Source organism: Lucilia cuprina, chromosome 5 (genome assembly GCF_022045245.1).
Source record: "Lucilia cuprina isolate Lc7/37 chromosome 5, ASM2204524v1, whole genome shotgun sequence".
Lineage (NCBI taxonomy): Eukaryota > Metazoa > Arthropoda > Insecta > Diptera > Calliphoridae > Lucilia > Lucilia cuprina.
In genome coordinates this window covers 13,955,889-13,970,134 of record NC_060953.1, presented here as the reverse complement: position 1 = coordinate 13,970,134, position 14,246 = coordinate 13,955,889, and the positions used below count along the sequence as shown (strand labels likewise).

The 14,246-nt window shown below is 29.5% G+C and overlaps 1 protein-coding gene across 1 annotated transcript in view; it reads right to left on the bottom strand.

Annotated features, from left to right (window-relative positions):
• The window catches only part of LOC111684657, a 77,765-nt gene that overhangs the window by 12,248 nt on the left and 51,271 nt on the right, over positions 1-14,246 (bottom strand). The window contains exon 3 of the mRNA XM_046951540.1: positions 594-738. Within this exon, the coding sequence (XP_046807496.1) occupies positions 594-738 (145 nt within the window). The remainder of the gene's footprint in view (positions 1-593; positions 739-14,246) is intronic.

The following is a 14,246-nucleotide window of genomic DNA, read 5'->3' as shown; positions in this document are numbered from 1 at the left end:
AGACTATAGACTAGACTATAGACTAGACTATAGACTAGACTATAGACTAGACTATAAATTAGACTATAGACTAGACTATAGACTAGACTATAGACTAGACTATAGACTGGACTATAGACTAGACTATAGGCTAGACTATAAACTAGACTATGGACTAGACTATAGACTAGACTATAGACTAGACTATAGACTAGACTATAGACTTGAATATAGACTAGAATATAGACTAGACTATAGACTAGATAATTGACTAAACTATAGACAAGTCTACAAGCTAGACTAGACTTAAAACTTTTCTAAACCACTGTGCAATGGAATATAATATCTCACTACACGATAATTTACATACAATTGTCTGCATTATAATATTCATAAATTTCATGTTGCGACTGGTTTACTTCATACCAAACATCAAAATTTACTTGTTCAAAATTTCTGAACTATCACTATCTTCTTGTATAAAAACGTGCAAATATTTCAGTAAATAATGTTATTAGTTTTTTTTTCTTTATAGAACATATTGTCTTTTTAACATTTATTTCTTACTTTTTTTGATATTTATTAGAAGTATGAAAGGAAAATTTAAAACTTACTTGGATCTTTAACGGATGTTATAACCAATTTGAAACCATTCGCATCTGTACCCCAATTGTCTGTTACATATTTAAGTGTAACAAAATTGGTACGTGTCAATATTGAACTCACTGTTTGTTTTGTCTGACGACATGATATATCAATCTGTAAATGAAATATTATAAAGAGAAAAGGTGAGAAAAGAATTTACTTTTTTTTAGGTTGGTAATATAAAATAATATATATATGTATGTATGTAAGGGTTTGACATTTTTCATACATATGTATGTACAATTGTAGTATTTTTGGTATGATTGGAATGTGTTTAATAAAGGTGGTTCATTGGCTTACTGTTCAAATATTGTGTAAATGTTTTCTTATTGGAAAAATGTGAGTGTATATAGTAGGGTGATATTTTTAGAACGATATTTTCATATAGAAGAGTTGTATGATTCTTTCTAAAGAAGAGTTGTCAAATGCTGACATACTTTTCCTTTAAAAAAGTTGTAAGATCCTGATATACTACTTCTACCACTTTTCTGTAGGAAATAATCTATATTTTCTACAGAAAAGTGGTCAAATATTGTTTTTCTTTTCCTTTATAAAAGTGTTCAGATTCTGACAGACTTTTCCTAAGGGAAAGTGGTTAGAATATGACAGATATTTCCTATAGAAATGTTGTCAGAATTGGATAGACTTCTCGTATATAAAAGTTTTCACAATCTAACAGACTTTTTCTATACAACAGTTATCAGGAAATGACAGTCTTTTCCTATGACAAGGTTGTCACAATCTTACAGACTTTTTCTTTACAAATGTTGTAAGATTCTGACAAAAGTTTTCCTTTAAAAAAGTTGCACACAGTCAAACTTGCTTTTACTTGAGAAAAGTTCTTGGACTTTTCATCGACAAAAGTTGTTGTGACAAATGTGTCACATCCATATATCCTTGAAGAACACCCTAATATGTCTAGTACAACATTTGTACATGTAGCTAAGAAAGTATGTAAGCATTTTTTTATTAAAAAAAAGGTGGTGTGATTTAATATATATTGTAGAATATATTGGATAACCTATTTTAATACGTGACAGTTTTTCAATTGAAATAATTTGTAAACTGTAGTTTTTTTTCATTCTTCTTCTTAAATTTAATATGTGCAAGAATGAGCAATTCGTTATTGAACCTAAAAGATCATAGTTAAAATTAGAAGTATAATGGAAAAAATGTTAGTGTTCGGGTTAATAAATAAATGTTAGATTATAGTTAAGGGTTCATCATACAGTTCTTTCTAAAGTCCAGGTTTTGAATCAGATTATAATGAAGAGTAAAGTTCATGCTACAGATATTCCAGACTATGGTCAAATGTATAGTACAGATTATAAGAAAGTCTATTGTGGAGACTTTGGTTCCGATTTTTGTCCAGACTGTAGTTGCGGCTATAGTGTATATTATAGTCTAGACTAGAGTTCAGACAAAGGTTCCGATTATACTTTGGACTGTTACAGTATTTAGAGTATAGTCCAGACTATAGTTTTGACTGTAGTTTAGGTTATAGGCCAGAATATTGTTCAGACTATAATTTAATTTAAACTATAGGTTAACTTATAGTTCTGACTAAAGTTCAGATTATATTTCAGGCTATAGTCCAGACTATAGTTCTGGCTATAATTCAGATTAAGGTCCTAAAAAAGTTTACACTATAGTCCAAACTGTAGTCCCAATAAGTTCAGTTTATAGTGCAAATTATTCTTTTGACTACAGCTCAGACAGTAGTACAGTCTATGGTTTAGAATATAATCATGACTGTAGTTTCGACTTTAGACCATACAAAAGTTCAGACTGTTATTCAGTTTAGGACTTAGACTATAGTCAAGACTAAGGGTCATACTATAGACCAGAATTATATAATATATATATATATATATATATATATATATATATATATATATTATATATATATATATATATATATATATATATATATATATATATATTTATATATATATATATATATATATATATTATATAATATATATATATATATATATTATATATATATATATATATATATATATATATATAATATATATATATTATATATATATATATATATATATATATAGACTATAGACTAGACTATATAGACTAGACTATAGAAGACTATATAGACTAGACTATAGACTAGACTACAGACTAGACTATAGACTAGACTACGAGACTATAGACTAGACTATAGACTACAGACTATAGACTATAGACTAGACTATAGACTAGACTATAGACTAGACTATAGACTAGACTATAGACTAGACTATACACTAGACTATAGACTAGACTATAGACTAGACTATAGACTAGACTATAGACTAGACTATAGACTAGACTATAGACTAGACTATAGACTAGACTATAGACTAGACTATAGACTAGACTATAGACTAGACTATAGACTACACTATAGACTAGACTATAGACTAGACTATAGACTAGACTATAGACTAGACTATAGACTAGACTATAGACTAGACTATAGACTAGACTATAGACGAGACTATAGACTAGACTATAGACTAGACTATAGACTAGACTATAGACTATAGACTAGACTATAGACTAGACTATAGACTAGACTATAGACTAGACTATAGACTAGACTATAGACTAGACTATAGACTACACTATAGACTAGACTATAGACTAGACTATAGACTAGACTATAGACTAGACTATAGACTAGACTATAGACTAGACTATAGACGAGACTATAGACGAGACTATAGACTAGACTATAGACTAGACTATAGACTAGACTATAGACTAGACTATAGACTAGACTATAGACTAGACTATAGACTAAACTATAGATGAAACTATAGACTAGACTATAGAATAGACTATAGAATAGACTATAGACTAGACTATAGACTAGACTATAGACTAGACTATAGACTAGACTATAGACTAGACTATAGACTGACTACTATAGACTAGACTATAGACTAGACTATAGACTAGACTATAGACTAGACTATAGACTAGAATATAGACTAGATTATAAACTAGACTATAGAGTCATACTATAGACCAGAATATATATATATATATATATATATTATATATATATAAAATATATATATATATAATATATATATATATATATATATATATATATATATATATATATTATATTATATATATATTATATATATATATATATATAGACTATAGACTAGACTATATAGACTAGACTATATAGACTAGACTATAGAAGACTATATAGACTAGACTATAGACTAAGACTACAGACTAGACTATAGACTAGACTACGAGACTATAGACTAGACTATAGACTACAGACTATAGACTATAGACTAGACTATAGACTAGACTATAGACTAGACTATAGACTAGACTATAGACTAGACTATACACTAGACTATAGACTAGACTATAGACTAGACTATAGACTAGACTATAGACTAGACTATAGACTAGACTATAGACTAGACTATAGACTAGACTATAGACTAGACTATAGACTAGACTATAGACTAGACTATACACATAGACTAGACTATAGACTAGACTATAGACTAGACTATAGACTAGACTATAGACTAGACTATAGACTAGACTATAGACTAGACTATAGACTAGACTATAGACTAGACTATAGACTAGACTATAGACTAGACTATAGACTATAGACTAGACTATAGACTAGACTATAGACTAGACTATAGACTAGACTATAGACTAGACTATAGACTAGACTATAGACTACACTATAGACTAGACTATAGACTAGACTATAGACTAGACTATAGACTAGACTATAGACTAGACTATAGACTAGACTATAGACGAGACTATAGACGAGACTATAGACTAGACTATAGACTAGACTATAGACTAGACTATAGACTAGACTATAGACTAGACTATAGACTAGACTATAGACTAAACTATAGATGAAACTATAGACTAGACTATAGAATAGACTATAGAATAGACTATAGACTAGACTATAGACTAGACTATAGACTAGACTATAGACTAGACTATAGACTAGACTATAGACTAGACTATAGACTAGACTATAGACTAGACTATAGACTAGACTATAGACTAGACTATAGACTAGACTATAGACTAGAATATAGACTAGATTATAAACTAGACTATAGAGTAGACTATAGACTAGACTATAGACTAGACTATAGACTAGACTATAGACTAGACTATAGACTAGACTATAGACTAGACTATAGACTAGACTATAGACTAGACTATAGACTAGACTATAGACTTGACTATAGACTAGACTATAGACTAGACTATAGAGTAGACTATAGACTAGACTATAGACTAGACTATAGACTAGACTATAGACTAGACTATAGACTAGACTATAGACTAGACTATAGACTAGACTATAGACTAGACTATAGACTAGACTATAGACTAGACTATAGACTAGACTATAGACTAGACTATAGACTAGACTATAGACTAGACTATAGACTAGACTATAGACTAGACTATAGACTAGACTATAGACTAGACTATAGACTAGACTATAGACTAGACTATAGACTAGACTATAGACTAGACTATAGACTAGACTATAGACTAGACTATAGACTAGACTATAGACTAGACTATAGACTAGACTATAGACTAGACTATAGACTAGACTATAGACTAGACTATAGACTAGACTATAGACTAGACTATAGACTATGACTATAGACTAGACTATAGACTAGACTATAGACTAGAATATAGACTAGATTATAGACTAGACTATAGAGTAGACTATAGACTAGACTATAGACTAGACTATAGACTAGACTATAGACTAGACTATAGACTAGACTATAGACTAGACTATAGACTATAGACTTGACTATAGACTAGACTATAGACTAGACTATAGAGTAGACTATAGACTAGACTATAGACTAGACTATAGACTAGACTATAGACTAGACTATAGACTAGACTATAGACTAGACTATAGACTAGACTATAGACTAGACTATAGACTAGACTATAGACTAGACTATAGACTAGACTATAGACTAGACTATAGACTAGACTATAGACTAGACTATAGACTAGACTATAGACTAGACTATAGACTAGACTATAGACTAGACTATAGACTAGACTATAGACTAGACTATAGACTAGACTATAGACTAGACTATAGACTAGACTATAGACTAGACTATAGACTAGACTATAGACTAGACTATAGACTAGACTATAGACTAGACTATAGACTAGACTATAGACTAGACTATAGACTAGACTATAGACTAGACTATAAAGTCTGAATTCATTAGGACTTTAGCCCAGTATAGACTATAGTCAAGACTGAGGGTCATACTATAGACCAGAATATATAGTAGTATATATAAGTCTGGATTAAAGTCTGACGTTGGGTCACACTATAGACCAAAATATAAAATAGGTCTTGATACAGACAATAGCTACAAATGGATGGTTATAGTGAACAATAGTCAGCGCAAAAGTCTAAACTATAGTCCGTATTGAAATCTGAACTATAGTATTGGATTATAGGTTATTCGATGATCTGGACCATAGCTTAGCTTAAAATATAGCTTGCACAAGAATTCACAAGTTAGAACAAACTCCAGACTATTGTCAGGCTTCTGGATAAATTCAAAAATATAGACCATTCTTTAGTCAAAACTCAAAAACTTAGTCTACACCATAGGGCAGCTTATATTCCATTTATAATTAAGGCCATAGTCTAGATGCAATCGTTATTCTCTCCTCAATTAACTCGACCATTCTTTACCAACTAAACCTGCTAGAATCTACTTTCTTTGTGAAAGCAATTTTCTCTATAAACTTCAATTTAAATCTATAGCCAAACTAAGATCCTTTCGCCAACCTAAAAACATCAAACATAAATACTCTTTTGTGTATTGTGGTAGACCATAAGGACGATGAGGTTGTCATCATAACAAAAAGGTTATAAAAATTATTATTTAAAACCGCAAAAAAGATGACTAAATGATAATCGTAAATAGGGATAAAAATGTAAATGTCATAAAAATTCCACAGAAAAAAGAAAAAAAAAAAAAAAAAAAAACACCAAAAGAAGAACAAAGATTTGAAATTATGTGGTCATAATAAAACCTTCCCAAACACACATACGAATTCTCATATAACAAACAAAACAATGACAATATACATACATACAAATATAAGTCTAGTGTAAGAGTGTATGTTTGTATAAAAAAACATCCTCTATAAATACAGTTCAAAGTTTATTGGCTTTTGAAAATGAGAAAAAATTGTAAAAAAACGACAACAATAACACCATTACAAAAATCAAAAGAATTGCAAAAAATATATGTTTATAGGTATGTATGTGTTCAAGTACAAGTATTTGTATACGTTTTTTTTCCTTTGTGGGTGAGAGTATAAGTCGTTAAAAAATGCAGTAAAATTTTCCTTTATACAATTTCTTCCTTAAATGTTTATGTGTAAGTATTCAAGAGTTTTTATAAATGTGTCTGTTGCTTTTTTGTTTGGTGTCGTTGCCATACTTGTTAATTCAAAACGGAAGTTGTCAACAACATTTATACTCTCTCACATACAAACACACACAGAGGACACACACATACATATAAAGATATTGGGAATTTTGTATTGTAGTCGTAATGCTCACATTAAAATCGTATATGTGTCAGGGAGTTTTTGTAAGGGAATTTATTGTAATGAGCAAAAGCAAAAAAGAAAAATATATAATAACAATAAGGAAAATATAGATCATCATCACAATATGAAAACATTTCACACATATACACACACTTTTAGTTTCCCAGTAGTTTTACAAGGATACTTTGTACATAAGTAAATAGACGTTGATCTGTAGAGTACCGTATCTGTAGCTTAACAACTAGTTTCTAGAGTAATTCGCAGTAGTCTGTCTTATGTAGAGTCAAAGTTCATTTAAACTCCATGTAAAATGTAATTACAGTGAGATTAACTTCCTTTTAGGACAATAATTTCGAACTCGAAGTGCAGGATTAATTCCTATCAACTTGTTGTTGCCAGTTGAAGTCATAAACTAATACAATAAAAAACGACAATGAGACGTCCAATAGGTGAAGTCAATAAAACAAATTAACTAACTAACTAACTAACTAACTAACTAACTAACTAACTTACTAACTTACTAACTTACTAACTTACTAACTTACTAACTTACTAAATTACTAAATTACTAACTTACTAACTTACTAACTTACTAACTTACTAACTTACTAACTTACTAACTTACTAACTTACTAACTTACTAACTTACTAACTTACTAACTTACTAACTTACTAACTGACTAATCTATTGACTTGGCTATCTACTAGATTATTGACTAGTCGATCGATTAACTGACTAACTAACTAACTTGTTAATAATTTATTGTTCAATTGACTAGTGTACGGATGATTATATCAACTAGTCTATTGACTAGTTTATGAACTATTATATAGACTAGTCTATCGACTAATCTATCAGCCAGAGTATTGACTAGTCTTTCAGTCAGTCCATGGACTATAGGACATTCACTAGCCCATCGTTAAATCTATTAACTAGTCTATTAACTGCTGACTAAATAAAAAACTAACAATCATCAGAAACCAAACTTTTGTTCAAAATGCTTTTCAGACTATAGTGCTTTCTATAAGCTCGTTAGTTCTCCAAACCATTCAGGTTACGGTCTAGACTTTAAGCCAGCCATTAGTCAGAACTATACTTCACTCTTTAGTCCACATTGTAGCCACATTGAGAACTATTGTGTAAGTTATAGTCAAATCTATTGTGTTGATTAAAGTTCAGCTTATAGGTCAGACTATAGTGCTGGGCATTTTCCTGGCTACACACCAGACCATACTTCAGTTTCTAGTCCATATAATATATTACAGTATTAAGGTTCATAGTTCATTTAATATATCACATTATTAAAGTGCCCTGGTAGGCTAGATGGTAGGGTGCTAGCATGTCAGTCTATGGCTACACTGCAGCAGGCTTATGGTCATAAAATAGGTTAGAATGTAATTTGTAATTGTATTGTAATGATCGAATAAATAAATATTTAGAGATTTGTTGATGTTATTAGTATGGACCATAGTGGAACCCCCATATTCAAAAAGGATTTATAAAAATATTGATGGTTTATTGTGTGAATTTTAAATTGAAAATATGCGTAATAAACCTAAAGTAATATCTTTAATGTCTTGATGAATACGGCGGTAACTGTATAATCACTCTTAAACCTTACGACAATAAGATACTTGTCATTAACATTCAATGATTTTGACCACAGACATTTTTTTCAATTATTTTTTCCGAAAATTTGTCATTGTTTTTAGAAATGGTAAATAACTTTGAATTACATACATAGGTATGTATGTATATGTAAGTTAAAAAAGCATAATAAAACAATAATTAGACCAATGCTGTTTGCAACAATTTGTCTTTAACTATAGCACATCACAACAAAATAAATGTCCTTAAAACTGTCGTTATATATATATGTGTGTGTGTACATATTTATAATAAAAGTCAGTAGACTTTGTAAGTGTAAATGTTTTGCTATATTTGTAGTTTTTATATTATAAAAAGAAAAAAAAGAAGAGAACCTAGAAGAAAAGAGGTTATCATCGTTATAACAATGAGATTTGAGGTTTATTTTTTTTATGTTGGTTTTTGCTGTCTCAAAATATACACATAGATTTTATATAATAAAATATTTGTATATGTAAGTATGTATGTATAATATACGAATGTATTTCCTTCTTTTTTTATTTTTATAAACATTGAACAAAAATATTTAGGTTAAGAAGTCAATGCGCAACAAATAATACAGATACTTGTAAATGAACCATGCTATTGTATATTACCACTACCACTAGTACTAATACTATTCTATTATACAAATACTAAATACATTTGCCTCTTCATACACATAGATACTTTACAAACACACACATATACACATAAACCTATAACTACAAAAGCCACAACAATACATTCTTGTTAAATAATAAATGATTTTCTAAAGAGAGTAAAGGATTTTCTATGACACAACACACACAAACAAACACTCACTTCCTTACCAACTAACACCCATTCATTCATTTATTGTTGTTATTTAGACAAATCTACAATTCGTTTTTGTTTTTGTTGTTATTTTCTTTTTTTTTGCAAATGTTTTAGTTTGTTTGTGTTAGTTTGCTAGATTTTATTTAAAATTAATTGTTTTGAAAATAAAGTAAATTGAAATTAAATTTTTGGTTTAAGATAAGAATATTATTTAACAACAAAACTGGAAGAATCTTGAAAAGACAAACAAATGGAAGAAGATGAATAAAGAATTATATAAACAATATAAATAAATCATTTAAATTGATTTAGTTGTTTAAGATAATGAAGAAAGAGATAATGCTTTTAGCAACATTTGAAATTTAAGCTTAAAAGTAGGCTATAGTTTTTGGGGTTAAACATGATTAGTTGTGATTTTTTTTAGATATAATGATATAATGACTAGTCAATGTACAGATCCATTGACTTCTCTATTAAGCAGTCTTCTGGAGCGACTTTTGACTAGTTGACTGACTAGTCTATCCGCTTGTCCATTGACTAGACTATTAGTCATTCCCTTGACTAACTAACTAACTAACTAACTAACTAAGTAACTAACTAAATAACTAACTAACTAACTAACTAACTAACTAACTAACTAACTAACTAACTAACTAACTAAGTAACTAAGTAACTAACTAAGTAACTAACTAAGTAACTAACTAAGTAACTAACTAAGTAACAAACTAAATAACTAACTAACTAACTAACTAACTAACTAACTAACTACCTAACTAACTAACTAACTAACTAACTAACTAACTAACTAACTAACTAACTAACTAACTAACTAACTAACTAACTAACTAACTAACTAACTAACTAACTAACTAACTAACTAACTAACTAACTAACTAACTAACTAACTAACTAATTAACTAACTAACTAACTAACTAACTAACTAACTAACTAACTAAGTAAGTAACTAACTAACTAACTAAATAAGTAAATAACTAACTAACTAACTAACTAACTAATTAACTAATTAACTAATTAACTAACTAACTAACTAACTAACTAACTAACTAACTAACTAACTAACTAACTAACTAACTAACTAACTAACTAACTAACTAACTATCTAACTAAGTAACTAACTAAGTAACTAACTAACTAAATAACTAACTAAATAACTAATTAATTAACTAACTAATTATCCGTCAGTCCATTGACTAGTCTATAAACTGGGCTATCGACTAGTCTATTAATTAATATCTTAAATCGACTGTCAACTAGTCTTTTAACTACACTATTGGATAGCCTATTGACTAGTCTGCTGACTAGTCTATTGACTAATCTATTGATTCGACTATTAACTGGTCTATTGATAAGTTCATTAAATAACCAATAGATTAGTCTACTGATTTTTTAATTGAGTAGTTTATTTACTAGTTTCTAAACTATTCTCTTGATTAGTCTAGTCTCTTGACTATGTTATTACTAGTCTATTGAATGGTTTATGGAATAGTTTATCGAATATTCTATCTGCTAGTCTAAGGAATAGTTTATCGACTAGTCTATATACTAGTCTGTATACTAGTCTATCGGGGAGTTTAGCAACTAGCTTATTCACTGGTCTATTATCTAGCCTATCAGCTAAACATTTGACCGGTCTAATAACTATTTTATTGACTAATCTATAGACTAGTCTATTGACTTGTTAATTTATTAGCCTACTGAGTAGTTTTCATTGACTATTTGATTGACTAGTGTATTGACAATTTATCGACTAGTCTATTGACTTATCTACTGAATACTTTTTAATCTATCGATTAGTCTATTACTTCTTAACTGTTAAATTAAGAAAAATATAATAAATTATCACAATTTTTTTTGCTCAGAAAAAATAAATTTCAAGATTACTAACAACTTCAAATGCAAAAAAACAAAAAGAAAGTGCAACATTTTTGAACATGCCTTTGACAAAAAAAGTGTCTGTCTCCCCTTCTACTACTTCCAGTTTTAGTTTAATAAAAAAAAGGAATTTTCCATTTGACGCACTATGTGACACCTATGGTTTTTCTTTTGCATCAGTAAATTGAAGTAATGACGATGATAGTGGGAATGACAAGCGAAAAAACATCAGTTGCAACAATCTAAAACTAATCGTCATCTAAATACACATCAACGGCAGTCTTAAGTTGAAATAGAATAAAAAGGATGCAGAAAAGAAAAATAAAACTGCATGATAAACGCAGCAATATGCATGCATAACATAACAAAAACAACAACCATAAGCGACAACAGAAACATCATCATTATCATCATCTAAATATCATCAGTGCCATCATCAACTTCATCAGTAATGCCATCATCAAAATGTTTGCTTGTGGCATTACAGCTTCTACTACCACTATCGTCGTTATCGTAATCATCATTATTATCAATATTATTATTATTATTTGCAACTTCATTGCCAGTATCTACATACATTTGCTAACTTTTTTTTGTACAATGTAGCAAATGGTTAAATGGAATATTTTCATTGTGTTTATCAGGGATGGAAAATGCAATACTATTGTTTCTATTGATGTACATTTTGTTATCAAACAATAAGTACTTTTTCTAAATTTGAATTCGACTACCAACAAATTGATTAGTCTATAGACTAGTCCATAGAGCAGAGACCAGCCCATGGTCTATTCTATAGACTATTGCACAGACTTGTTTGTTAAACCGTCTATGAACAAGTACATGGAATAGTAGAAGAATACTAGTCCATGGACCATAGAGTAATCCAAGGCGTAGCTCATGAACTAGTTTATTGATTACTCCATTGACAACTAAACCATAAGCTTTTCAGTAGACTAGTCCAAGGACTAGTACGTAGTAAAGTCCATAGACTAGCAAGTAGTCTTGTCTTCAGACAGGTCTATAGATAAAATATTCGAAAAGTCATTCTACCATTCTAAAATTAAACTTCCCATGCCATTCTAAAATTAAACTTCCCATGCCTGATATGTTCAGCTTAAGGATGAGCATGAGATGAGTTGATTTGAGAGAATTTGGCGCAAATAGAGCAGTAAACTAATGGGCACAATGTAAAGTAGTGTTGAGTGTATATGTATGTGTCTGACTGTTCTTGCTGTAAAGAGTATTTACCCCGGGTGATGTAAATGGTCCTTTTTTTTGGACTAAAAACTTAAGAACTTGGCCTTATAAATGAACAAATTACTCTGCAATAGCTACTTCTTTAAACTTTCTGAAGACTCGTATATACAAAACTGACTCCTCTTTACATTACATGTATACATAAGAGTAACCATTGACTACTTTACTTTTACTTTCATGGCAAATAATCCAACAGTTGGAAATGAATTTGTAATTCCTCAACGGTTGATCTAATTTGGTCTGACAGACATTTCACCTCTTAAAAAGGAAGTGTTGTCAACTTCAAGTTCTGAATTTCGAACTTATGGACAAATTCTCTTAAACATCTATTATGGATACCTCCACTGCCCCTAAAACTACTGGGATATTCAGTGTTTCTTTGCGATACATTTCCAACATTTGTTTTTCATCTAATGTTGAGTCTTTGCATGTGTGTGTATATGTGAATTTGTATGTGTAAGTATACATATTTGTTTGTTTATTTGTTTGCTGCATGCAAATGATAAGATAGAAAATCCCCCACAGGATATATTCTAACCAGTAATGTCATCCACATGCATAGATTCACACAAACCTACATACATATGTATGTCTATTTAAATACAATTGCTGCCTGCATTACAATAGCTCAAGTGTGTGTTTGTATGTGGAAAACTCTATTCTATGTTGTAATGTTTAACTATGTGTTACACTAAATATTTTCATATTTTTTTTGTTTGTGCAATTCTATTTGAATTTCTTTTGCCACAAAGTATGTGACGGTATATTGTAGTGCGGAGTTGGTCGGTGGTGGTGGCGTAAAAAGGAATTACTTACATCATTAATACACACATACCACAATGTTGTTTGTTTGGGTATGTGGTACTTGGGATATGTATGTATTAAAATATAGAAAAAAAAGAAAAAATGTATATTTTTTGTTTGAGAAAAATACCACATTGACAACAGTGGTGGTAATTTAGAGAGCACTTCGAAGGAAGGTTATTACATTAAGTATTGAAGGATCTGAAACTGAATAAAAAATTCGAATTATGTGCAAAACCATAATTTGTTTTCTATCTAACTAACTAACTAACTAACTAACTAACTAACTAACTAACTAACTAACTAACTAACTAACTAACTAACTAACTAACTAACTAACTAACTAACTAACTAACTATAACTAACTAACTAACTAACTAACTAACTAACTAACTAACTAACTAACTAACTAACTAACTAACTAACTAACTAACTAACTAACTAACTAACTAACTAAAAACCTAACTAACTAACACAAACAAACTAACCAAACTAACCAAACTAACTAACACTAACTAACTAACTAACTAACTAACTAACTAACTAACTAACTAACTAACTAACTAACCTAAC